At 41.0% G+C, this 26,995-nt stretch overlaps 2 protein-coding genes across 7 annotated transcripts in view; one reads left to right on the top strand and one right to left on the bottom strand.

The window, feature by feature from the left end:
• Positions 1-20,121, top strand: part of rev3l (REV3 like, DNA directed polymerase zeta catalytic subunit) — a 130,100-nt gene extending 109,979 nt beyond the window's left edge. For all 5 annotated transcript variants that reach the window (XM_037087058.1, XM_037087057.1, XM_037087059.1 and 2 more), the window contains 11 exons: positions 1,444-1,585; positions 1,949-2,193; positions 3,453-3,561; positions 4,081-4,287; positions 5,897-6,006; positions 8,746-8,860; positions 9,000-9,137; positions 9,480-9,670; positions 13,421-13,667; positions 16,009-16,224; positions 18,992-20,121. In XM_037087058.1, coding sequence (XP_036942953.1) covers positions 1,444-1,585; positions 1,949-2,193; positions 3,453-3,561; positions 4,081-4,287; positions 5,897-6,006; positions 8,746-8,860; positions 9,000-9,137; positions 9,480-9,670; positions 13,421-13,667; positions 16,009-16,224; positions 18,992-19,132 — 1,861 coding nt within the window. In that variant the 3' untranslated portion in view covers positions 19,133-20,121. The remainder of the gene's footprint in view (positions 1-1,443; positions 1,586-1,948; positions 2,194-3,452; positions 3,562-4,080; positions 4,288-5,896; positions 6,007-8,745; positions 8,861-8,999; positions 9,138-9,479; positions 9,671-13,420; positions 13,668-16,008; positions 16,225-18,991) is intronic.
• Positions 20,042-25,980, bottom strand: mfsd4b (major facilitator superfamily domain containing 4B). 2 transcript variants are annotated; one of them, XM_037087061.1, is made up of 5 exons: positions 25,408-25,980; positions 24,393-24,561; positions 24,024-24,140; positions 21,941-22,163; positions 20,042-21,832 (listed from the first exon to the last, which is right to left on the bottom strand). In XM_037087061.1, exons 1-5 carry the CDS (start codon positions 25,687-25,689, stop codon positions 20,854-20,856), a joined length of 1,770 nt encoding a protein of 589 aa, XP_036942956.1. In that variant the 5' UTR covers positions 25,690-25,980; the 3' UTR covers positions 20,042-20,853. The 2 variants fall into 2 exon arrangements, with proteins under 2 accessions (XP_036942956.1, XP_036942955.1); XM_037087060.1 differs by having other exon boundaries at positions 20,042-22,163; positions 25,408-25,979.
• Between the last annotated feature and the right edge of the window lie 1,015 nt (positions 25,981-26,995).

Here is a 26,995-nt window from a genome sequence, read left to right as displayed (position 1 = left end):
TTTTGCACATATTTATCAATTAGAGTGTGCAGTGTAAGTATATGGTCTGTGGTTCTAAATTTAGGTAGTAATCCAGTTTGGCCTTTGCTTGATAAATTATGTTCTGTAATGAAATCTACAATTCATAAATTTAGTAAACTACATAAAACTTTTCCAAGACATGAGTTTATCCAGATCCTATGGTAATTTTGGAGGTCTGTCTTGTCTCCACTTTTAAATATGGGACCTATCAGTCCTTCTTTCTGAGGATATCTCAGGAAAATAGCCAGCTCTGAGTACTAAATTAAAAAGTTTCAGAATGGCGGATTTGAATTTAGAATCTGTGTGTTTAGGCATCTCATTTAGGATGCCGTCAGGTCCATAGGCTTTCCTACATTTTAGGGTTTTTAATTTTTGGTCCAATGCTTTTTCGGTAATTTCATAATCTAATGGGTTTTGGTAGTCCTTAATGATTGTTTCTAATTGATTACATTTTTCTTGTATTTGGTCTCGTTCGGGTGTGTTACTTATTGTTAGGTACAAGTCTTTGAAGTGCTTTATCTAGTTAATTCCATCTTGAATGGCTAGATTATCATTATTATTGTTGTTGTTATTATTGTTGTTATTATTGTTATTATTATTATTATTGTTTAAGGTCTTACAGTGGTCCCAGAAACTGTTCAAGTTTATTGATTCTTCAGTTAAATTGACCTGGTTTTTATGGTACTGCTCTTTTTTAGTTCTCAGTGTTTGTTTATAATGTTTGAGTGTGTCACTGTAGTGAATACGCAAGTCCTGATTTTCTGGATCCCTGATCTTTTGGTTGGGTAATTGTCTTAGTTTTTTCCTAATGTTTTTGCATTCTGAGTCACAATTTTTCTTGCTTTCACTTTTTTGGGTTTACTTTTAGGAAGGGTAAGTTAGATTGTTGTGCCATTGTTGTGACTGTTGATGTGCTTTATAGCTACGTTTACTCCTTCTTTACTGTGTGGATATATATGGGCCAGGAAAGCAGTTAAATGATCTTGGATTCCATGGCTGGTCATTGCCTCCAGATATTCAGGTAATCTGTTTTGCTCCCATCTGTAGTGAGTTGATATGTTATGTAGTTTACTGGGACTGGGGCAAGGCCAGTTAGTTATTTCATCTATATATTGATCTGGTTATGGTCTGAAAAAGGGAGTTTGTTGCTTAACTGTGAATGCTCTCAAAGAGAAAGGATCTGTTATTGTGTAATCTACTGTGCCCTCTTTCTCTCTGTGTCTCTCTCTGTGTCTGGGTGAAGGCAAAATGGAGAGATGGTTACCATTGTTCAGATGCCTACACTTTCAATATTGTATTGATAGTTACAATGCTGATTGAAAATCTTCAAAGTTCCACTTTAATGCAAACATACATTCATAAAGTCACTGGATCAGTAGAGGTCTCAGTGCCTGAAACTGTGTGTGTGTGTGTGTGTGTTAGGTGGAAGATGGTGGACCACTATGTGAGCCGTGTGCGCGGCACCATGCAACTTCTCCAGCAACATGACATTATCGGCAGAACAAGCGAGCTGGCCAGAGTTTTTGGGATTCAGTTCTTTCACGTTCTGACCCGAGGATCACAGGTACCAACACAAACACCCGATTCCTTACATTTTCACCTAGCTCCATTATCAGGTCAACGTTTTTTGTTTTTAATTTTTCAGTTTTGGATTTTTGTACCACAAAGCTTTACTGTTATTATTATTCCCAGAGAAAATAATGAAAATCTTGAAAAATGTCCCATATCACAATATCAAAGAAAGTGAGAAAAGGGAATGAGGTCTTTCCAGAGACCCGTCCGTCATCTTAGATTGGTGGAAATCTGTTAAGTGTTTTTGTGTAATCCTTTTGACAAAACAACCAACCCACAGACTAACACAGGTGAAAACATAACCTCCTTAGCTAAGGTAAAATATTCATTGTGTTCTTCCTTTTTGTCTCAACAGTACCGCGTTGAGTCTATGATGCTACGTGTGGCCAAGCCATTGAACTACATCCCTGTGACACCCAGCATTCAGCAGCGAGCCCAGCAGAGGGCACCGCAGTGCATTCCTCTGGTGATGGAGCCTGAGTCGCGCTTCTACAGTAACTCAGTGATTGTACTGGACTTTCAGTCACTCTACCCCTCCATCGTCATTGCATACAACTACTGCTACTCCACGTGCCTCGGCCATGTGGACAGCCAGGGAACGTAAGGACATGACAGGCCCACACACCTACAGTGTGTACTCCAGCTTGCCTAGCTTGCATGCCTGCCAGGAAAGTGTCCTTCTAGGGCTGCCTCCTTCCTCTCATTATTTTTAATGAAACAGGCACATAGAGAGTTTGAATTTTGTTCACAGCTCAGACGAGACACCCCGGCAAGTTAGGATACAGTTTATATTTTTTTCACTGGGATTACTGGAGCAGTAGCGTAAGAGAGAAGAAATTAGCTGGGGATGGGTGGAAATTTCAGAATATCCAAAACAACCGCAGTCCCTCAGATTCACTACAGGTTTTTTTTTCCAGTACTTGTGTTTCATTTATTACCACTTTATATAATGCAGTTACTTTACTGTTATGAATTACCTTTTTGATGGGCAGGCATAAAAAAGCCAACCATATGAATGCTGAAACATTTGTTTCTCAATTCTCCAAATTCATGATTTCATCACGTTTTGATTTAATTTTTTTTTTTTTACAACTGCTATTTTTTTTTTAGACTTTTGAATCTGTATTTGTAAAGATCAACAAATATTTGGATTTTTGCCGCAATTGTCGTTTACAGAGTTAGACAAGTTCAAAATACATTAACCAAAAGTAAAGATTCCAGAGTTCAACAAAAATACAAGCCTAACATTATTCAATAATAATCAACAAAAGATAGATTTTTTTTCTTCCATTGTATAAGCGCAGGCCAGCACACCTGGGAGGAGGGTGTCACCAACACTAAAGGCAGTGCTAGAATTTGATGATTGTAACTGAAAGCCAGTCATGATTAGTATTTAATTTAGAATCAAATCATGAAGGTCCTAGTCAGTTGGGCCATACAGGACATGTACTGTATGTGTGACCACTCGTCACAGGCTGCAGATATCTACCAAAGACGGATTTCCACTCTAATCCTCTGCCATTGTTTCCTTGGAATAGTAAAATCAGGTCATTCAAAAAAGGAAAATAATATATAAAACATTTTTGTTGTCGTAGACCAATGTTTTTCTTCTTTTCTGTCCAAGTAATCTTGTTGTGACCCATCAGAGGAGTCCCAATCACAAGTTCAAACAATAAGGAGATTAATTGATTTATAATACATGTGCCTGATTATATGTGATATTTTTTTCCAAGTTTGCCATAGGTGGTGTTATTATATCAACAACCAGTGCCAACGCTGCAGTAGCACTTTGGTTTTAGCTCTGAAGTTGATAAGAATGTCTTTCTTGAATGACGTTGACACACGTGTCCCTGGTTCAGGCCTGATGAGTTCAAGTTTGGCTGTACCTCCCTGCGGGTTCCTCCAGAGCTCCTCTACCAGCTTCGCAATGACATCACTGTGTCACCCAACGGCATCGCCTTTGTCAAGGTAAAGCACCCTATGATGAGATTTCACCTAGCACTTAACATTGTCCTGGAGTCATCCTGTGGTGCAGTTTTATTAAGGTTCATCAGCTGCATGTCTGTAGAAGACCCACTTCATGCTCCGTTTCCCTCCATTCATTCTTTTCATTCATTCATTCATTGCTCCACACTCCCTGGCTCCATTCCCACAGGCTCGATACATAACACACACACACGCGTGGTCACTGTACAGTGAACACTGATGTGTAATGAGGGTTTTAGAAGGCACAACAACCGACCTAATGTTGCTGAAGTTTTATATTAGTTTTATTTGAGAACAACTCTTATCTGTACATGTTACCTCTATACAGTATGTATTATATGTTAAACTTCAGAGTGCACTGTTCCGCAGGAAATGATGAAATCTTTGTGACACTGGACATCAACATTTGTTGTTCTCTGTTGTCGTTTTATAGAATTGCTGCATTTGCTTAGCTGTATCCTCACTCATACAATTGCTTAGACTTTTGTTGTTTGTATGCAGTCCTCTGTGCGTAAAGGGGTCCTGCCAAGCATGCTGGAGGAAATCCTCAACACTCGGATCATGGTGAAGCAGTCAATGAAGAGCTATAAGCAGGACAAGGCCCTGATGAAGCTGCTGGATGCCCGACAGCTTGGACTTAAGCTCATTGCCAACGTCACCTTCGGCTACGCTGCCGCCAACTACTCTGGACGCATGCCCAGTGTGGAGGTAAGCTCATCAAAGGTTATAATCTGCTACCACACTGAGACTATGAGGTGGAGGACGGGCCACACAGACCCCAATCCAATACGTTCTACCATTCTTGGACTTAAAATATTCAGCTGAAAAATCAGAATCAGAATTCCTTTATTGTCCCAAAAACGGGGAAATTTGCCAAAGGACAGTTATATTACAAAAAACTATTATAATAGTAAAAAAACAAACAAACAATATAATCAAAAGGTAAGAAATAGAATAGGCTCATATATACATATAAACATAATATTGTACAAAATTAACATGTAATTATAAACAGTGAAGGTAGTGAATTGTTATAAACAAATAATAAATATGGGTATTAAAAAATGACCAGTTAGTGCAAACCAACAATGAGAAATTAGTTATGTATAGTTGTATTGCACAGTGCAGAGTGAAGTCTGGTGGGGGCAGTGCTGGTTGTACAGTCTGACAGCAGCAGGAAGGAAGGACCTGCGATACGTCTCTTTCAGTGCTGTGATAGTGACCTGCAGAGGGTGGGACTCCTTCACCAGCAGCGATGACAGCTTCTCCCACCACCTGAATTGGGTCAAGAGGATCCCAGGATGGAACCTCTCTTCATAGCTGCTGCTGAGATGCTGCTGCTTTAAGCAGACTTCTCCACAGAAAATAGCTGATGCCACCACAGAGTCACAGAAAGAAGTCAGGAGTGCCCCCTGCACTCCAAAGGACCTGAGATAAGGAGTCTGCCCTGACCTTTCTTATATGTTGCTACAGTGTGAACAGTCTAGTCTAGTTGTTGAGGTGAACTCCCAGGTACTTGTAAGATGTCGACATCTCAATGTCTGTTCCCTGGATGTTCACCTGTGTGCAGGGTTGGTTTTGCCTATGGAAATGCACCACCAGCTCTTTGGTCTTCCTGGCGTTGAGCTGGAGGTGATTCTGCTGGCACCAGTCAACAAAGTCCTCTGTAGGCTCTGTCGTCCCTGTCCCTGATGAGGCCAATGATAGCAGAGACTTCAGAGAACTTTTGTAAATGGCTGTGGGGTGATTGGTGGGAGAAGTCTGCATTGTACAGGGTGAACAGGAAAGGGGCCAAGACCCTCCCCTGTGCGGCCCCTGTACTGCAGATTACTGTGTCCTACACATAATCCCGAAGCCTCACATCCTGTGGCCAGTTGGTGAGGTAGTCAAGGATCCAGGATGTGAGGCGTTGGTTCACCCCTGCGAGCTCCAGCTTGTCCCCCAAAAGTGAGGGCTGTATGGTGTAAGAGAGACAGACAAAGATGAGTCAGCAGATCTGGGCTTGTTAAATTTTCAAATTCCAGGTGTCGCCATATTTAAAGCCATCTGTGGCTCTTTGGGAGAAGTGGAATGGATGCACCACATATTTTCATGGGGAATATTTCATTTGTGGAATTCATGCAAATCACAAATGATCTGGATCGATAAATACATCTCCACAGATTTGCGTGAAGAAATGTCTACAGTATGTGGATTAATGTGTGGATTAAATTAACATGTATATTAATTTCTTCCACATTCTGCAGACATTTGTCCGTTATTTCTCAAACCTTGTATGTCATTGTTTGTTCATCAACATCTCACCTGTGGTTTCCAGGTTGGCGACAGCATCGTTCACAAAGCCAGAGAGACCCTGGAGAGAGCCATCAAGCTGGTCAATGACACAAAGAAATGGGGAGCCCGGGTTGTGTACGGGGACACCGACAGGTAAGCACTTAAACACTTTTTTCAGTGTCCCATCTTTGAATCCAGAGTCACAGCACATTTTACAGAGCCTGTTCACACCATAGTCTGCCTCACCATCCTGAAGTATAACAGGGTATCATCACTGATTCCTCGAATGGATTTGATTCCAACAAGGTCCCGCTTTGATCTCCGGTGCTTATCCGTCCCTGGAGGTAGTATCAGGGCCTAAAAACGGGCTTTTGTCACGAAAGTGTCCACAAGCAGGAAGTGTTTGCAAGCAAGAAAACACGTTCCTATTGGTGGAAAATGGCACCACACCAACCAGTTACAACATTATATGGCAAACCATGTGATTTGGTTGCTGAGGGACAGGGGAAGTTGTGGCAGGGACGGTGGCAGAAGAGTGACTGCAGCAGTAATAGTGAGAGAGACAGAGATAGCAAGTTTTGACAGTTGAGAGATTTGTGACATATAGCGTGTTTGGAGTGTATAGTTAGTGTGTTATGTAGTGTTTGGTGTAGTGTGTTTAGTGCGTAGTGTAGTAGGTTTTTTGTTTTGTGAGTCGAAACAATGAGGAGACGTCTGAATGTTGAGCAGGCAGGGAAGAGCTGAGAGAGACCTGAGCCTGAGGCATCGCCTGCATTTAAATGTAAATAGGTACACATAACTTTGTACAATTCAAAAACTCATGCACAAATTTAGCATACAACAATTTATATTTGCATTATAAGTTATAAAAATGGTTCGTTAAACATATTTGTGGCATATTTGTGTAACTTTTTCCTACTTGGATTTTATGTTTTTTGTGATTTTAGGTCCATTGTGTTAATACAGTATGTGAAAATGAAAAAATAACTGTACAGTCACACGTGAGGTTGTGCTGAAAATGATGACACCAAACAAGGCAAGGTAAATAGTTTTTACGGTGAAATATAATGGTAAAATTAAAAGTAGTCAAAAATGGCCAATTATATGACTGACGTCCCACCTTCAAACGCAGCCTCATTTGACCATCCATGAAAAAGCTACATAACCTCTTAACCCCACTTTTCTATAGGAATGCATACTTCCTAGGGCAATGCACTAGTTCTGTTTAACAATCAAGGGACTGCAGATGTAAATTAGCTCTAAGATAACTGTTATAATCCAAAGGGCAACATTTATGTTCTTCTACAAATAAAGATGAATTACATTTCATTAACATTTCAGTTACCATACCCGTTTTCTGGGATATGTACTGTATTTTTTTTCAAACAGGTCTCAGTTGGTCTCTTAGTTTGTGTACGGTGCTATATCTATGTGAACATGACACCGTCCATGTTGACAAAGACCCTGTTACAGTTAGCTGTGACCTCAGCGACAAGTAAAGCCTTTTGTGTATTAGAACAGTGATTAAAATAATTAGACAGCAGGATGGGACACTGTCCTGCTTCCTTTGCTTCTTGAACACTGACACACTAAAACCACACACTGGGCTGGCATAATGCTGCCGTTGCTTGGTTCAGTGTTAACTGGTCTTGGTTTGGGCATTATTGCAGGATGTCTGGATTTTACACAGTTTTACACAAAGTCTAAAGCAACAACTGACACACTGATGACTCCTGTTTGCAATTTGTCCCCCTGCTAGCAGCACTGTCAATGTGTCATTATTTTGTGATGATTAGAGCCTGTGGGGCCCTGCGATGGACTGGCGACCTGTCCAGGGTGTCCCCTGCCTTCGCCCTAAGTCAGCTGGGATAGGCTCCAGCCCCCCCGCGACCCTGCAGAGGATTAAGCGGCGTACATAGAATATGTACAGATGATGGATGGATGGATGGATAGAGCCTGTGGTTGCACCTGTACTGCCCCCTTATATATTAATGGAGCACATATTTGACACGTATTGATTCTCTGTATCAGAAGGGCTAAAAGCATTTGGAGCAGTCACTTGGAGTGTTTTGTCCTGTAGTTTATCAGTCTAAGTTTTAGACTGCAGGAATTAATTAATTACTCACTAATGAATTAATCAATACATGACACCAGCAGGAAAACCAAAAAAAAAAATGTGTTTGTATCTATCAAGTGTCTCACATTGAAATCAGTCCCGAAATTCACATATCCTGCTGCAGCTAACCCACTTGTATGTGTCCATACAGCCAGGTTGCTGCTGCAGTGCTGCTACTACCAGCCATATATTTCTACATTGACTAAGCCTTTGTGATGATTATTGTTAAGAAAATGATTCTTTTCAGTGAAGTTAAATGAAAATAGAGAGAGCACAGGAAAAAAAACGTCCCTCCACCTGATAGGTGTAGTCTCTTCATGTCTGTTAAATATTCTACAGATACAGACATGAAAACTACAGTGAAACGTTGCTATGATGTGTACGTGGCTGTCCACAGATTGTTCTCAGCTCTATTATTGCAGAGAACCGGGCACTTGTTGCCTAAAAAAATAGGAGAGACTAAGAATCTCTGGATGAAGTGCTGCTGCATCCTTGCGTGAACTGCTCATGTCTGCTGTGTGTCTGCTCTAACCTTTTTACAACGAAAATGAAATGAAAAGGTGACACACACCTACACAGGATGCATTCAGGCACAGCACAGCTGATTCCAGAGTGGGATTCTGACATGTTGAATGAACACAGACCTTCTCAGCTGAATTTCTCTCTAATAATTTTTATGCCTTGCTTTGAAGACCAACAGTAATGCGATGGCAGAAGGTGAGGTGCAGAGAGATGTGGCACCACATGGTCAGCATTTATCTGTGTGTGTTTTGCAGCATGTTTGTTCTACTGAAGGGAGCCACCAAAGAGCAGGCGTTCAAGATCGGCAATGAGATTGCAGAGGCAGTGACTGCTACCAACCCCAAGCCAGTCAAGCTCAAGTTTGAGAAGGTAGTGCATACATACGCACACACACACACTTTTTGATGTGGATTTGTGTATCTTCATCTGCACATTTAGACACACTTGGAGGTGATCATTGGTGTGTGTGTGTGTGTGTGTGTGTGTGTGTGTGTGTTTGTGCTCCTAGGTGTACCTGCCCTGCGTGCTTCAGACAAAGAAGCGCTACGTGGGCTATATGTATGAGAACCTTGACCAAAAGGAGCCTGTGTTTGACGCCAAAGGGATTGAGACTGTGCGCCGCGATGGCTGCCCTGCTGTTTCCAAGGTAACAGGCAAACCAACCACCTTCTCCCTTCCCCATTTCAGTGTGCTGTATACCAGTCACAGCCACACCATCTCTGTTCCCTCTCTCATTCGCTCAGACTGTTCATGTGTCAGTCAGAAGAAGGGCTGCTTTAATGTCTAGACACTGAGATGTCCCAGTGTTCATCTGCCATTTCAGCTGAGGCGCCAAATCATATTTAAATGTCATGTGCTCAAACAGCTGGTTGTGTTATATTTGATAAAAATTCTGCTTAACTAAACCACTTTGTCCCTCTCTAATACTATATTCTTTATTCATTCTCTGGTGTTTGTGTCCTCTTATCTGTCATGTGATTAACTTCAGATCCTGGAGCGTTCCATTAAGCTGCTTTTTGAGACTCGGGACATCAGCCAAGTGAAGCAGTTCGTGCAGCGGCAGTGTGTGAAGGTTCTAGATGGCCGGGCCAGCATGCAGGACCTCACCTTCGCCAAGGAGTACCGGGGCAGTGGCTCTTACCGGCCTGGAGCCTGTGTGCCTGCCCTGGAGCTCACCAGGTGTGTGTCAGGATGTCCATGGGGTTGTAAAAAGTATTAAAGGGTAGTAAATAAAATTAGCAAAAATTAAGGCCATTAAAAACGTCATCTGACGAGGTATTCAATTTTCAAACCACTATCCAACTATGAGTTGTTTTTTTTTTCCATTTCTGGTAAGTGCAGGCCTATCTCCTAAAAATTGGGTGAATATATTTATATAAGTTTTATGTGTGAGTAGGACCTGGGAGGTATTGATGATGTGACGTCAGACAGTGTGCGATGCGGTAAAACTCTTTGTGCCTCCAGGGCTCCAGACTGTGACCAACATAGACATATAAAGAGTAGACGCAGCGTTGAACGCTGCTGCCTGTTGGCGCTGATGAGAATTGGGGCGGCCATCTTGGGGCGGTCACCCGTTCCACTCAGTGTAATCTGTTCAGCAGGCGCGATTAGGTGTCAGCGCATTTAATCAATCGTAACTCTGATATAGAAACTGATTTTCACGCGGTTTTTATTTTGCTGTAAACGTCATACATTCTAGCTATGACACAGGACACATGGGCCGGCGTATTTTATTCATTATAAATGGATTAACAGTAATAGAATATTCTGATGTATGATATATGTTATGTATGATAGGTATTTTGCAAACACTATAAACACAACTCTCTCTCTCTCTCTCTCTCTCTCTCTCTCTCTCTCTCTATATATATATATATATATATATATATATATATATATATATATTTACACACACACACACACACACACACACATATTATAGATACGTTTATATATCAGAGAATATGAAAAATATATAAATCATATCAATATGATTCATATATATATATATATATATATAGATATAGATATATATAGATATAGATATATATATATAGATATAGATAGATAGATATAGATAGATAGATAGATAGATAGATAGATAGATAGATAGATAGATACATTTATATATCAGAGAATATGAAAATATATATAAATCATATATAGAGTAGCAATATAACTCATATCAGGTCAATGAGTGAGAAATGAGAGAGAGAGAATCATGAGTGACTAAAACAAAACCTGGATAACAAATGGGGACGGGAAGGAAGTGGAATGCCTCTAGCTCAGACTTGTGTAACAAAGCAGAGAGAATAACATGTAATGAAAACGTAATGTAAAGATACATTCTCAATTTAACAGAACATAACACATCCCCACCCCAAACCATATTTACACATTTACAAAACTCACCAGAGTTTCACACAAGTTAAAAACCCTGAAAGAGAACTGTCTTGTTGAGCTTTTTCCTTGTACTCCCTTTCTGCAGTTCAATAGTGGCTAGTTTTGAGATGTGGTGGAGCCTGATTTTAAGGAACACAGACACTACCATTGACAACATGTCCGAATAGTGGTTGTTGATGCCATATTGTGTCTCCTCAATGTGATCCCCCAGCTGAAAAACGTCTTGTGTTCCCAACTCTTCCCGGACGATGTGGGTGACTTTTTGAACATTGGTACGTTGGTACGTTGTGGATTGGCGGATCACCCTCTCTGCAGCTCTCAGCACCTTATAATAATAATAATAATTATTGTTATTATCATATATATATATATATATATATATATATATATATATATATATATATATATATATAAATATATATATATATATATATATATATATATATATATATATATAAATACAATTATATTTATATATATATATATATATATATATATATATATATATATATATATATATATATATATATATATATATATATATATATATATATAGCACTTTGCACAGTGCTCAAAGACACTTTACAGAACAAAGCAACTTTAATATACAAAGGTAATAAAACAAGATAATAATATCAAACCTTCACTGTGCTGCTTAAATTGCATGTTTGCAAACTATTCTACAATCAGATGATCTGTTGTATGTATTATTAAAGTAACGCAACGTAGCATTTCGACCTTAAAAAAAATGTTTCTAAACTAACTGGGGTGGTAGAAAACTGATTTGTAAAAATTGATACGTATGGCCGTAAATCGTTACAAAAGACAACAAATAGTAATGTTAAATCTTACTTGTGAAAAGTAATCCCCCGACTCCTGTTCAATAAAGTCCGGCGATTAGAGCAGGAATAAGCTGCGCAATGCTGCGGCATCTTTTCTCCCTGCTTCTCAACTCAAACTTATTTATTATTCTCTTTTCTTTCTTCGTTCTTCTTAGTAGCCTACATTCATTCAACTCGGAGTAGAATGACCGCCCCAAGATGGCCGCCGCATTTCTCCCTGCCCGGCAGCCGTTGCGGCGTCTACTCTTTATATGTCTATGGTGACCAAGTAGTGGCATTTTGCGACCGGTAGTGGAAGGGAACCAAAGCGAATCAAAGAATCTGTAATCTGGACAGTTGGCAGGCCAATGTTTGTTAGATGGGCAGGGAATGGCTCTATTAGTGGCTACTGTGTGGAGGGGGAGGGTCCGAAAAAATTTGCCGAGCACAGAAGGAGAAGGTTTCACTTTCAGCGAATAATAGCGAAACAAGCTCCGCGATTCCACCAGATACGTGTCCGCTACGTGGTGGAGCTGAGCTGTTTTTTTCACCCTAGATAATGTCTTAACTTCCACCAGGTCCGCTGCGCTGCGTATCTGCTCCGGCAGTCCGGAGCAGATCCACTGGACTTTTATTTCAGCGGATGCCGGAGCAGGACACAGCAATTTAGCAGAATTTAGCACCGAGCAGACAGGAAGTCACTCACTGAAACAACAATATAACATTTGGTTACTTTTCAAAATAAAACACTCCGTGTTGACACCAGCACACAAATCTCACAAAAAAGAGACAAACACAAGCTCTTCTAGTAATCCTTCGGTCAGGAACACGGAATGTGTTGTTGTTTTTACAACGCATACTGCAGCACTGCAAAACCAGATTGGAGCAGTAACGCACTGGACACGTATCTGGTGGAATCTCTGGGTTATTTTCTTCCCAATAAACCTAGAAATGTGGCAGAGTCAAATCCTAACTCAGAGGATGAGTCCAAGTCTGAAGACAGGAGTGTGGCGAAAAAGGGCAGAAAATAATGTTTTCATGAAGAATGAGTGCGCAAATATGACTGGTTAAAGTCTCAGAGAGACAATCCATGAACTGCAGATTTTGCAGTCGATACCCACAACATGTGGGAAACATGAAATCTGCAGGTCATGCTGGCACTACAGTTAAAACGTAACACACTGGTCAAACACAGTGCTAGTCTAAGGGATAAAATATGCCGTGACCTGTACATCAATGAAAATGCTACTCCACTGTTGGTTGCATTTTGAAGGCAAGAGGCTGTAAATCAGTGCACTGAGGAAGCCGAATTAATATCATGTTGGTATTAAAAAAGTATTAAAAAATGACTATTTACAGTAGTCAATGTGAATCCATTTAGTCTTTCCCAACAGTACTCATTGTCTGGCTGTGCTAGCCTGCATGTACAGTGCAGGAGTCTGTTTCTAGGCAACCTACCTCTTAATGGAAGTAAAATGTTTCAGAAAAAAACTTCATTCATGAGCACTGTTACAGTTGATGTGGTGCGTTTATCAGGCTGGCTGGTTCTTGGTTTTGCTGAATTGAAACACTGAATTGTGTTTTAAGTGAAAAATTTGATATTTACAGTAGAAGAGCTGCATTAGAGCACAGGTCAAATAAACAGCTCTAAGGTCCCACAGGTCGGATCTGTTTCATCAGGTATTTGTGCTTTCTTTGGTCTCAGGCGTATGATGGCATATGACCGTCGCCTGGAGCCACGAGTGGGTGAGCGGGTCCCCTACGTGATTGTATACGGGATGCCTGGCGTGCCCCTTATCCAGCTAGTGCGTCGGCCCATGGAGGTGCTGCAGGAACCCAGCCTCCGTCTCAACGCCACCTACTACATCACCAAGCAGATCCTGCCACCACTGGCCCGAATGTTCCAACTGATTGGAGTGGATGTGTTCAGCTGGTACCAGGAGCTGCCCAGGGTGAGACAGTTTACATTTCATGTCAGGAAATGTGCAGCCATTAGGATTGTAATCTTACCTCTGCAATTTTGACGCAAAGCAGAGATGAGAATATGATTGATGTGTTGTATAACCCAAATGAAAATCATCAGTGTAAAAGTTGGAGCATTATATAGACACGATAAAATCTAAATTTGAATGGGCTTTAGTCTGGAGAATCTCTCAATAAAAGCAAGGAATCTCTGTCTGTCTGTCTGTCTGTGTGTGTGTGTGTGTGTGTGTGTGTATGTGTGTGTGTGTGTGCCTCAAATATCTCTGCAGATCAGGATCAGACTGACCTGAGATTTTCAACATGGCTGCAGTGTGGTTTAAGGGTGTGCAACGTCGGATTTGTTGGACTACAATGATACCATTAATAAATGATTTCATAAATGACTTACCAATTCCACTAGCATTGTCAACCATAGCCACCATAGCCACGTGCGCACCAGAGCCAATCACTGCAGAGACCACACCTATGCCCCACCACCTGAGTCAGCGCACCGGTGCGTCCAAATCATGTGACCAATTTAAGATGACATAGCAGCAAGACGCAGCCTCCGTGAGTCGGTTGCTGAGTACCAACTTATGCGTTGGTGCAACCTTCAAATTATATACCAGTTTTTAAATTGTGTTGATAGGCCAGGTAAAACCGGACATATGATAAAAAATGTCCGCCGCGCTTTTTTGCGAAAGTTGCCGTCACGTTTGCCGCACGTTTGGTGCAGGAAGAAACGGTCAAAAAGAGCTTTTCTCACGAAAGTGTCCGCAAGCAGGAAGTGTTTGCAAGCAAAAAAACATGTTCCTATTGGTGGAAAAAGGCACCACACCAACCAATCACAAAATTATATGGCAAACCACATGATTTGGAGGGCGGCTGTAGCTCAACGGGTAGAGCAGGTTGGCTAGCGTTCGGAAGGTTGCAGGTTCAAATCCCGGCTCTGGGCAGGGCTGAGCTGCATGTCGAAGTGTCCTTGAGCAAAATACTGAACCCCACATTGCTCGTCAGTGCGGACCCTGCGATGAGCTGGCGGGACTACCCTTCCCTCGCCTGAGACAAAGCTGGGATTGGCTTCAGCAGCAACACCCCGCGACCCCATGGAAAGGGATAAGCAGTTACAGGCAATGACATGACATGACCACGTGATTTGGCTGGGGAACAGGGGAAAGTTGTGGGAGGGATGCTGATAGCGATAGCGAGTTTTGAGAGTTAAGCGTTTGGAGTGTATAGTTAGTGTATTATGTCATGTTTGGTTTAGTGTGTAGTGGAGTTGTTTTTTTTTGTTCATTGAGTCTAAAGAATGAGGAGGAGAATGAGGAGACTGCTGAATGTGGAGCAGGAAGGAGCCTGAGGCATTGCCTGCATTTAAATGTAATTAGTTACATATAAAAGATATTGTAAATTTCAAAAACTTCTGCACACATTTAGCAAACAACAATTTATATTTGCATTGTAGGTAATAAAAATGGTTCGTTAAAGTAAGTAAGGAAAGTAAGTAAGAAATCTAACTTTTTCCTACTGAGATTTTATGTTCTTTTGTGATTTTAGGTCCATTGTGTTAATACAGTATGTCCAAATGAAAATACAAAATAACAGTACAGTCACACATGTGAGGTTGTGCCGAAAATGATGACACCAAGCAAGGCAAGGTGAATAGTTTTTAAGGTGAAATATAATGGCTAAATGAAAAATAGTCAAAAAAGGCCAGTTATACCCTGAAATATCGAATTTCACAACAAACCTAAATATCTCTGTCGTCCCACCTTCAAACACAGCCTCATTTGGCCATCCAAGAAAAAGCTACGTAACCTCCCACTTTTCTATAGGAATACGTACTTCCTATGGGCAATGCACTAGTTAATCACAAATCGACAACCAACTTTATTTGATTGTCAAGTGACTGATGAGCAGACTGTGTTACACAACAGAAAGACAGACTGGTCTGCTGCTTCCCTTCCTATCAAAATAAAACCAGCCTGTGAGAAGACAGTATTGTTAGTGGAGAAAGAACAAAGGATGAAGAGAAATGCTCTCTCCGCTTCCTGCTGAGGATGGAATGAGTCTCATCAAACTGAGGCACTGCTGCCTCAGTCTTGGTGTCCACTCTCAAGTCAGCTGCTACTCTGACAGAGCACTAATGCCACCTGCTGGTAGAGATTAAGCACAGTTGATCAAAATGATGTTTGTCAATGTTTGTATGATTGAATCCAACTTTTCAGTCATAAAGCTTTTCTAAATAATCCTGATGATGCTATTGGACAGTAACATTTCATTCAAACATTTGAAGCATTTTCATGTAGAATTCCTGTCTCTCTACTCCAGATCCAGAAAGCATCCTCCTCCTCTGCGGTGGCTGGAGAGGAAGTGGGGAGGAAAGGAACCATTTCCCAGTACTTCACCACACTTCATTGCCCTGTGTGCGATGAGCTGACCCAGCTGGGCGTGTGCTCACGGTGCCGTGCTGAGCCCCAGCAAGTAGCAGTTACACTTTACCAGGACATGAGACAGTGGGAGAGACAGCAGGACCAGTTGCTGAAGGTGAGAACAGTGGTGAGGAGGAGGAAGACAGTGGACAAAAAAGCTCAAAATGATTACCTTGTCCTTTCTGAAAAAATCCAGTTTCTGTGAATGTGCAGATTAATTTTTTTTAAAAGTTTATTTCAAAGGTTCTGGATTGTGGCTAAATCAATTTTTAAATCAAACTCAACAACATGATTAGCAAATGGCAGAGATTACTTGTGTTGTGGGATGTGCATCTGACCACGTTTCAGCATATGCCAGTGGTTTTACAAATTCATCTGATGGTCACCAATCAAATGTAGCATAAGGCAACTGCGTATACACCTAGCATCAACAAAAAAACTGTGACACCCGAGTAAAACTGTGGATTTGTGGTGGGGAGAAAAGCAACCTTGGACGATTTAGTAACAAGAAAAGGCAGCACTTCCGTGATATGGAATTTTCTTATTGGGATTTTTAATTTAATTTAATTTTTCATTGTTATTACTTTTTTAAACTTGATTGCAGATGCTGCTTCTGAGCTTCCTGACTAATTTCAGTGTTTGTTATTTGAAATATTATACAGTTATTTATTAATAATAATAATAATAATAAAAAAAATTTCTTTTCATTAGAATATAATAACACAGTAAATATGGAACTGAAGCTTGACTTATAGATTGCAATGCCAATCAGAAAAATAGCACTTAGATTTTTTTCCCCCAAAATTGTTTAGCCCTATTCTGGACACAAGTTCTCTCCAACAGTCCATCCTCAGTAAGTAATTACCTCTAGGTCTCCACATCACGCTAAGTTAAATGATTTCAGGGCTGCGCAATTTATTTAAATGTTATCGAAATAGCAACAAGTAGCCAAGTGCAATATTCAAAAAAGAATTGTAAATGTTTTTTTTTGAGGAAAATGTTTATTGTGATTCAAGAAATTTCCCATATTCGCACTAATCATTGATCATATTGCAATCATTTTAATAGTAATTGAAATATGATACGTATTTTTTCCCAATATTGTGCAACCCGAAATGAGTGGTTTTCAATGTCAGCTGTGATGTCACAAAATCATCCAGTACATCCAGATGTTTGGTGAGGTGAGCGTAGTCAAATATTCCCCCACTCGCTGATAGATGTGATCTGTACATACATCAAATAACAATGAGGAAAATACATTATCAAGTGGAATCTGGGTTACACTGAGTGTTGAATTTGATTTGAGTCAACAAAAAACTGTGTTCCAGTCATGTATATTATGGCAGAGAGACGGATTTACACATAACTGGCTTCTAGAGCAGGCCATGCTAACTCATCCAAAATCCAGAACTTTTCCCTATTTGTGTCACGGATGTTCTTGAAAAAATTTAAAGTTCTTTAAATTCATGGGACATTGTAAAATCCTATGGCTACATTTGTCCTGAACATCCCAGAGACCCTAAGGAAGCTTGACAACGTATTCATTTAATTTGTTATAGCTAAATGGTTCCAGTTATCAAATTAAAAACATCCCCTTTTCTATCTCCACTAGTTTTCACTTTTCTATAACTGCCAACTTGGATTCTGCGTAGTATTCATGTAGTTCGTCATATGTAGAAGTTATTTGGTGAAAAACACACCTTTGGGGTTATTTTGACTAGAAGGATTATTTTCATTTCCTTGAAACTTTAGCATGTGAAAGTGTTGATATTTTGTTTATGTGTGTGTGGATGTATATGTCTGTGTATGTATACTGTATATATGTGTGTGTATGTTTGTATATATATATATATATATATATATATATATATATATATATATATATATATATATATATATATATATATATATATATGTATATATGTGTATATATATATATATATATATATATTATATATGTGTATATATATATATATATATATATATATATATATATATATATATATATATATATATATATATATATATATATATATATATATATATATATATATATATATATATATATATATATATATATATATATATATATATATATACACACATATATATATAATATGCGATAATGGAAATATATCATTTAGAACGAAAAAGGTAACTGTGACACTTTGCAGGATGTTTGATGGGTCAGGATCTCAGTCACAACACATTATAACAGCATCCATATGATTATAAACTCACAGACATCATCATCATGACATCGACTGTCTCGCCTCTTTAGGAACCGCAGCGCTGCTTGGCTCTGTGTGAATGATGAACGCCGGAGATTTGGCGGACCACTGCTGCGGAGATAACGCGGCTTCTCTTTATTTCATCAGTAGATATTTGTACTGTGATGACTTCAAGGTTATAAATCTGTCTGGAACCTATTGAGCCAGTGGGCTCTGGACATTTTCAAGTTAGAGCTTGAAATGGCTTGGTTTGTTGCATATAGGTGATGTCATCCTGGTCTGTGCATCTGGACAAATGATGAATCTTAGTTCCTCAGCTCAATACACATACAGTACATGCAATGAATATCAACACTTTCACTCACTAAAGTTTCAAGGAAATTAGAATAATCCTTCTTTGGGAAAATCCAGTCAAAATAACACTAAGAGTGGTATTGTGTTGCTCAGCTCCTCAGTAATTTTTGTAGTTGTAGAGATAAAGCAGCATCATAACAGTGGTTTCACTCTGAGCTGAAGGGGCAGGTGGAGTTAAAGATTAACCATGTCAATTATTTTATACAATAAAGAAGTAGTGTTTGATGTAGCACAGCCTCCTGAGTGTAATATTTCTGTGTTCACCCAGCTCTTGTTTGTGAATTTATTTTTTTTCAGATCTGTAGGAACTGTAGTGGCTACGCAGAGCGGCAGGTGCCTTGTGCGTCCCTGGACTGTCCTGTCCTCTACAAGCTTTCCCGGGTCAACAGACAGCTTTCCAAGGCCCCGTACCTCCGAAAGCTACTGGAGCAGTTCTGATTGGCTCCTGAATGCAGGAGCTCACCACTGATTTGGTGCTAATTGCTCCCCTCAAGTGTTTCATTGTCCATTCAGTTGTAATAGTTTAAATGGTGCTTTGATTGAACCTTTTTGGTTATTCATTGTCTTGTAACTGTAATTTGTCAAGTACTTCTCTGCCTGTGCATACTGGCTGGTTTGAGCCTACTGTGGGAAGCACCCCCCTCCTTCATCCCAGGACTTGTTTGTCTTTATGCTTGTTTACTGCCATTTCCATTAGCTGCTATGGACTGAGTGAGGTTGATGGCTGACACAGTGACAGATGGCCTGTGATGTAACTGAGAGCAGTCCAATCAAGGCTGACTTGTAGAATTGTGTATGTGCTGTGGAAGTCTTAAGTCATTGGTTTTTAAGGAGCTTCCTTTCAAAATGTCAACACAAACTACATGCAAACCACCAACCGACTTCATTTTTATATCGACTACAGTCTTTTGTACATAGCTCCTGTATAGCTCCAACTATATTCTCACTGTGCATAAGCATAAAAAAAAAAAAACGAGTGCTCTGGCCATGAATGCAATCAAATCTGTTGTAAGCATTATGTTAAAGTTTGACATTTTTCATGTCCCATTTAACATTGTATTGATTGTATTAATGTCCATTTTTGGCAGATTTGACACCTATTCTTATCTACATAGTGTGGGAACTGGAAACCATTTCAAAAAAAATCTGGGACTGTTGCAATACTGTATTTTCATAATTTATGTCATGAACAGTCTATTGTTTCTTGTGCATATAGTTTTGTGTACTGTCCAATTTTCAGTTAAAAATTCTCATCAAACCACATCGAGATCCAATCTTCAGTTCTTCATACAGCTGTACACAGGATCTGTGTATTTGTACATATGTAAAATAACAATAAAGGAGGTGTTTTTTTGTTTGTTTTTAATGGAAATTGCTGTGGGTGGAGATTTGAGATTGATATAATAAAAGTCAATGTATGAAAATGCCTTCTGTATATGTTTTCAATTTCCACAAAACCAAATGAATCACAGAGGGAAAACATATGATTTAGACAACCATATGACACATTACAATACATGACTTCTAAAACTTATTTACAAAAGTGCAACAAAAAGAAACTTGAATCAAGTCGTACACTTATATCACATTTCCTGCTGTTGATAAAATCACTACAATAGTGCCAAAGTAAATTACATTTTAAACGTAAGTTTTTGGCAGCAGGGTGATGTGATAAAGAGGAGGCCAACCCTCCCAGTTTCAAATCATCTGCCTCTGCTTATTTGTCATCAAGCAAGGCACTGAATTCTGCCAGCCAGGAGACTTCTGCTCTCAAGCCTGACCTTTGACGTTACTGTTGAGTGGAGCAAGTCAATAAAGTCTCATTGTAGAGACTCAACAATGTACTGTATTATTTATCATAATCTATTATACACTGTTAACAATATGGTCCTTTGTCAGTCAGGAGTGGTCCAAAAGCTTCAAAATATTCTGAAGAGTCTGTGTAAAAACCAAACCTTGAGTCAGAGTACTATATGGGTAATTTCTGAGCTGCACAGTTTTTGGTCAGTAGTCAGGGTTGCATCCAGTGCTGCACAGTAAATATCACAACTGTTCATAAAGACTGGAGTTATCAGGTTCAGGACAAAAAATCGGCACAGACATGCAGAGGCATGGCTCTTCAAGTGATAAGCAGCACTGAGGAGTAAAAGGAGGAACTCTCAGTCTCTCTTCTCTCTGTCCAGAGAGAGCAGCAGTTTGCGTCTGGGTGAGTCTCCAACCAGGGAGGAGATGGTATCTGAGAAAGAGGCTCCACCTGCAGGCTGCAACATCTGGTTGTTGGAGGCTGCAGAGCTGCCTGTCAGACCAGTGATGTCCGGAGGAGAGGAAGCCTTGTCGGGTGAACTGATGAGACTTGCTGTGTCATCCATTTCAATAACCTCAAAGTCAGCGTCATTCCACTGATCAGCCTCGTTGTCCTGCTCCTCCTCCTCTTCTTCATTGGCTCCTGAGTTCAGCAGTGCCTGACGATATTCGCTGTCATCTGCTTCAGGACGGCCCCTGGCATGTTTCCTGCTCTGGCCGCTCGGGGCCGAGGCCAGCTTGTACATGACTGGGAAGAGGATGGAGGTGAAGGTGGCAGTGATGAGCGACATGTACATGAGCAGGGGCTGATCTCTGAACTTTCCCAGCAGGAAGCCTACAAGAGCAGGCAGCACCATTTCACCCAGCGCTGCACCCACCACAAAGGTTGCCGCTGTTTGGCCTGCCACTGTGGTGTATTGCTCCAACCAGGAGATGCCACTGGGGAAGGTGGTGGCCATAGATGCCCCGTACAAACCAGTGCATACCCACAGGGCTACTTTCTCCTTGCTGAAAAGGCAGAGGAGCAGGGACGACACAGTGGAGCCCACCAGGCTGAGCAATATCATGGTGCCTGGGTACATACAGGCAGCAAAGAAGATGGCCAACCCCCTACAGGCAGCAAACGTTGCCCAGAACAATGAGTTGAGCCCAGCTGCCTGGGACTGAGGCATGTGGACATAGTCCTTGGCAAAGGTGAAGATGAAGGAGCCATATGCAACCTCGGCACCTACGTAGGCAAAGAAGAAGAAGAACAGCAGGGCAACAAGAGCCATGTGATGTTTGGCCACAGGGGGCTTTCCAGATGACGTGCGAGCTTTCTCACATGAAATGCTGCTGCAAGAGTAAAGGATGAAGAAGAGGAAGGAGATGAGAAAGACAAAAGTGCCGATCACAATGTAGGCCCACATGGATTTAAGAGTGCTGCTCTTGTTCTGGACATACTGGATGATTGTGTGAACATCAGGGGCTTTGGTGATTGGCTCTGTGGTAACAGGAGGTGTGGAGTTGGTCAATATGATTCCTGCACTGCTGTTCCCATCAGGCCCAAAAACCAGCTTGGCTATGATTGGAGATGCAAAGGCTCCAGCGGCAAAGCTGAAGTGAAGAGCTTGCATGTGAGGGCCCGCCTGCTTGCCCCATGTGTTGAGTATGAGGACATTACCACCTAATGTAAAGGGGGAAAAAAAGAAACACTGATTATAGAGCAAACCATTATTTACATTTATCAAGGTATCACTGTGTTAGCTACACCATGTTGATGTCCTGCAGTGACATTGCATTCCCTGACCATGTCATAGGGAAGTGCTTGAAATCTCTCCCTTGTGAAACCTTCTAGACCTACATATATCATAAGTTGACATCGATGTTCAAGTCAACAGAAACGACTGGGAATTTCCAAAACGGCATCTCCAGCTGTGGTGATTTATCTTGTGTTACTGTGGCACAGCTTCATTTCCTGGCCCCTAGCTGGAAAGCAGCAACCTGTGCTCCTACCTTGCACTGATATTAGAAGAGGGGTACCAAGTGCAGCAACTTCACTGCTGGACTTTAGTTAATTTTGGGTGTCATATGCCATCAGGGAGCAGAAATGCAACATTAAAATACACTTAAATGTGGGGTTGTCATGTACACATAAGCACTAACAATGGAACAATAACTAGCCAGTTGGTTAGCTACTGAGTCATCAACTTACTAGCATTGATTGTTTTATGCCCGTCATAAGAAAAGGAGCACAATACAAAGAGCAGATCGTTCTCATAAACCGCAGTTTGATGTGTGCCTCTGATAAACTTGTTTAGCGGGTGATGTAGCTCTTACACTTCCCCCTAACCCTCTAGCTGCTACAGAACATATTTTAAGGTAAACCTTAAACCTTAACCTCTATAAGAAAAAAATTTAAACAAAAGAGAGGTCAGCAGGTATCAAAGGATAGGCTTTTAATCACATTGCATGTAAATTAAAACAGAAATCCCCATAACTATAACTTGTAGATAAAATGTGTTTCAAGAGCAGCAAAAATGGTTGAGGATGGTTGGTTGCCATTTTTATTGCTTTATTGTTTGACAGGACAGCTGACGAGTGACAAGAAATGAAAGGAGAGAGATACAGAATACAGAAGGCCCACTGGCTTGGGTTGTTATTTTGAGTAGGCACATGGGGGATGCGGAGCCAGAGCCACAGGAGCAAACTGGTTTGCCCCCTTCTTGCTTCCCAGTGCTTCACTGACTGAATTTTAAAAGAAATAAATGATTCATTTTGGTCTGGTGCCTGAATTTTGTTTGCTCGTTTAAAGAAAATTCTGTCCCAGGCTGCTTTGCTCTCAGGTACAGTCCCCTCAGGGACTATTCCTTTATTTTAGCTGTATACTGAAAACATTTGGGTTTGACATCAGAAGATGAATATGAAACAAGAGATCAGTATGTCAGCATGCATTTACCGGTATTTACATCGAGATCTGTTACAAAACTTAGAAGATAGCATCATTTGTAAACATCATTTTGGTAAAGGTTCATCTATGTCTTATCAGTCCATAAAACTTTGTCCCACAACTCATAAACTTTGTCTCTGTGCTTTATGGCAAATTCCAATCTGGTATTTCTGATCTTATTGCTAATGATGGGTTTGGATCTTCTGGTGTTCCCAATGTCTTCTGCAAATGCTGGATTGTGATACCTTCACTCCTGCCCTCTGGAGATTGTACGTGATGTTACTGACAGTTGTTTTAGGGTCTTTCTTTATGAGTCACACCAAACCCTGATCAAACTGCGCAGTGTTGATAAACTATTAAAACCACATTTGCCTCTTTCTGCCTAAAATGTTTTCAGGCTAGATGGGAGTAGTGCATTATGGTTGTTGTAGGTTTTCCACCTTTGAGAAAAAAGTAACATCAAAACACCTGTTCTCTGTTTTCTCTTCTCATGTGGCACCAATTTAAAAAATATCAGTGTCTTTCTATTGCAGAGACAAACCCCTTAAATGCCATCTTCCAGAAATTTAAATACTTGTTCCAGTGTTATTGTCTTACCTGTGTCCAGAACACCCATTGACATCCCGATGCTGGACATGAGCCCAGTGAGCAGAAGAGCCTGCTTACAGAAAGGGATAGCACACATTCCACATGCTGTGACCAGCATAGAAAACCCTGCAAGACAGGACAATCAGAGAGAACATGCTCTTATTTTAGTGGAAGAGGTATTAAAAATCAGAGGAAACTGTCGTGTAAAGCTGGTGGATGTGTAGGCCAAAGACACAGGTCATAGACACAGAAACAAGACAAGAACAGATATCTTCTTCATGTTGTCATCTTCAACTTGAAATGAAGCCCGTAATTGTTTAAGCTGAGAGACACCCCTGCACACAACTTCTCCAACAACTCCATGTGGCGAGGAGTTACCGAGCAGCAGATGGGGGTTCAAGCAGTCAAAGAGAATGCCTCCTAACAGTGAACCGCCGATGTAGCCCCCAGAGCGGCCCACGAAGATGTAAGAAATGTTGCTTATGTTCTTCTTCACATTCACAGCCAGGTCTTCAAACGTGGGGCCAAGAACAGAGATACTCATCCCCTAGAAAAGACAGGAGAGCAGCATGAGGTACAATATGAGTGTAAATGATCTGAATGTGACTGAAAGAACACATCAACCCCAGCAAACTGTCATATATCTGTAAAATCTTTTATCATTTTCAGAATTTGCTGCATGGCATGAGTTAATTCTCACTCATTCATCACTCAACTGTTGTCAATGAACTACATGTAGAAGTGCAGAGTGACGACAGTATGAGGGTGAAACAGTGTATGTAACAACCACCCCAGTGTTTCTTACACTTCTTTATGTATTGTGTAAAGTGAACAAGGCTGTTGCTGGAATAACAAACCCTGTGCGTATTTGAATTTCCCCAGTGTAAATGGAGGTAGGAACACTGGTGACACTGCAGGAGTTATGCTGATGAGTTCAGTAATCTAATGCCTATAACACTGTTGAAAAGCAAGTTTTACAACTATGCAAATCCTGTCTCTGCAGGATACTGAAGCATGCTCTTCTCTGCACAGCACAAATAGTCTGATGTTGAGTGACAGCTTTACTCAGACCAGCTCATTTCTGAATGTGGCACTGACCAGTTTTTGCTTCAGTATGTCTTGGAAACATGAAATCAGATACAGATCCACGTGGCTGAAAGACCCGGTCAAATAATGCTAATCAAACTGCATATGTTCATTTGAAGGACTTTAGAAGATAAAATCATTTTCATTAAAGTTAAAACCACGAATGAACAGGTGTTTGTACTGCTCCCTGCTGACATCATAACCTCCTGACTCACTATCGAGCTATTTTAAGAGCAGGCCTGAGGAAGCTCACAGATACATTTGCTCTGTATGAACCACACATTTGTTAGCAGGGGTCCAACATTACCAAGCCCAGGAAGGATGCACAGAGCGCGAGGGTGACCATCCACCGGCCGCACGCTTCATACCCGGCCCCTGCCCCGCTGACCACTTCAACCCTAGCGTCGCATCCCACTCTCGTCGTCCTCTTGGCCGCCTTCAGGGCACTTTTCAGTCCTCTCCCGGTGTCCTTCCTCTTGTCAAACAGGGTGTCTTCTTCTTGGTCGTCGTTGTCGTCGTCGTCCTCCATACTGGCGAAACGAACGTGCTTCTTTTTAACGACGTTGTCTCGTGCGGCGGAAGAAGACATACTTGTCCGTTTATCACTACGACTGCAGGTGGAGGTGGACCTAGCGCTGTCACAGAGCTGGTGGCGGTGGACCTGACGCTGTCACGTTGCTGTTAACCAACGACTGACAGCTGAGAGCGGTACGATTAGCTTGGCGGCACTTCCGGTGTGTCCGGTAGGTTTCTCCGGGCTAAATTGTTAAAATGACGTCGATGGTATTTGAAGCAGTTGGTGAAAGAGAGGAGAGGAGGACGGTCCGGCACCGCTGCTGCAGCCGCCGAGTCCCTCCATACACCTCCGGTGAATGTATGGCTGCTGAGATCGTCTATTGACGAGGAAGTTCACCCCGTTTCCAAAAGTGGCCCGCCTTACTGAAAGAACATGGCATAATGTCTCGTTCTGTGGCGTCATTAGGTCTATTTTGGCGGGGGGGTCTTTTTATTAAAGGATCTAAATACATACACACACACACACACACACACACACACACACACACACACACACACACACATACATATTCTTAACCCCCCCCTAAATAATTTGGTGTTTTTATTAAAGAAAGAAAAAAAAGATCTTAAATCTGTCAGTTTCCCTACACTTCGTAGTGTAAGCTACAGAAAGCCCCTTCAGTGCGTCGTTGTCCAATCCATTCCACTCGTTCATACAGAGAACGCCCACATCACTGAAATACCTTGCTTGCACTTGTACCTGCTGCATGTGTACCTTGAAGCACACAGAGCGACTAGAACAGCATTAGAAGAACATGAATGAAGAAGAATGGATGACAGAAGGTTTTTCAAGAAAGTAAGTATTCATCACTGCTGGTAGTAACGATTAGTTAGCTCCAGCCCCCAGCTAACAGCCTTTGTTGTTTCATGGTCAAAAGTTACATTCCAGCACTAAAATAATGCTGCTACTTAGCAAGCTAGTTAGTCTGACTGCATTGTGAAGGCCCATGTTGTTTACAGAGTTATGTGTGCACTCTTTTTACCATTTACGAACTTCCGGAGCATTAGCTGTGTTTCTCACTTTATGCATGGATACACACAATGAATCAGGAGCTGAGCTCATTCACGTATGATTATCATCAGTGGATAATGATAATACACTAATAATAATCACTCCACCACCCCTATTGACCTGTAGGACTCAGGGCAGAGGAGCACTGGGAGTGAGAGGGAAGAGAACTCTACTGGAAAGGTGAGTCTAAAGGATTCCACAGGATAGAGTCATTTGTGATGCAGACAGTCTTGGAATTTTATGGAACTCAGTATGAACATGAAATATGAAACATTTCAGTAAAGGTGCACCATATAATACTTATTTA

This window comes from Acanthopagrus latus, chromosome 22 (genome assembly GCF_904848185.1).
Source record: "Acanthopagrus latus isolate v.2019 chromosome 22, fAcaLat1.1, whole genome shotgun sequence".
NCBI classification, from domain to species: domain Eukaryota; kingdom Metazoa; phylum Chordata; class Actinopteri; order Spariformes; family Sparidae; genus Acanthopagrus; species Acanthopagrus latus.
This window is presented reverse-complemented; position numbering and strand designations above follow the sequence as displayed.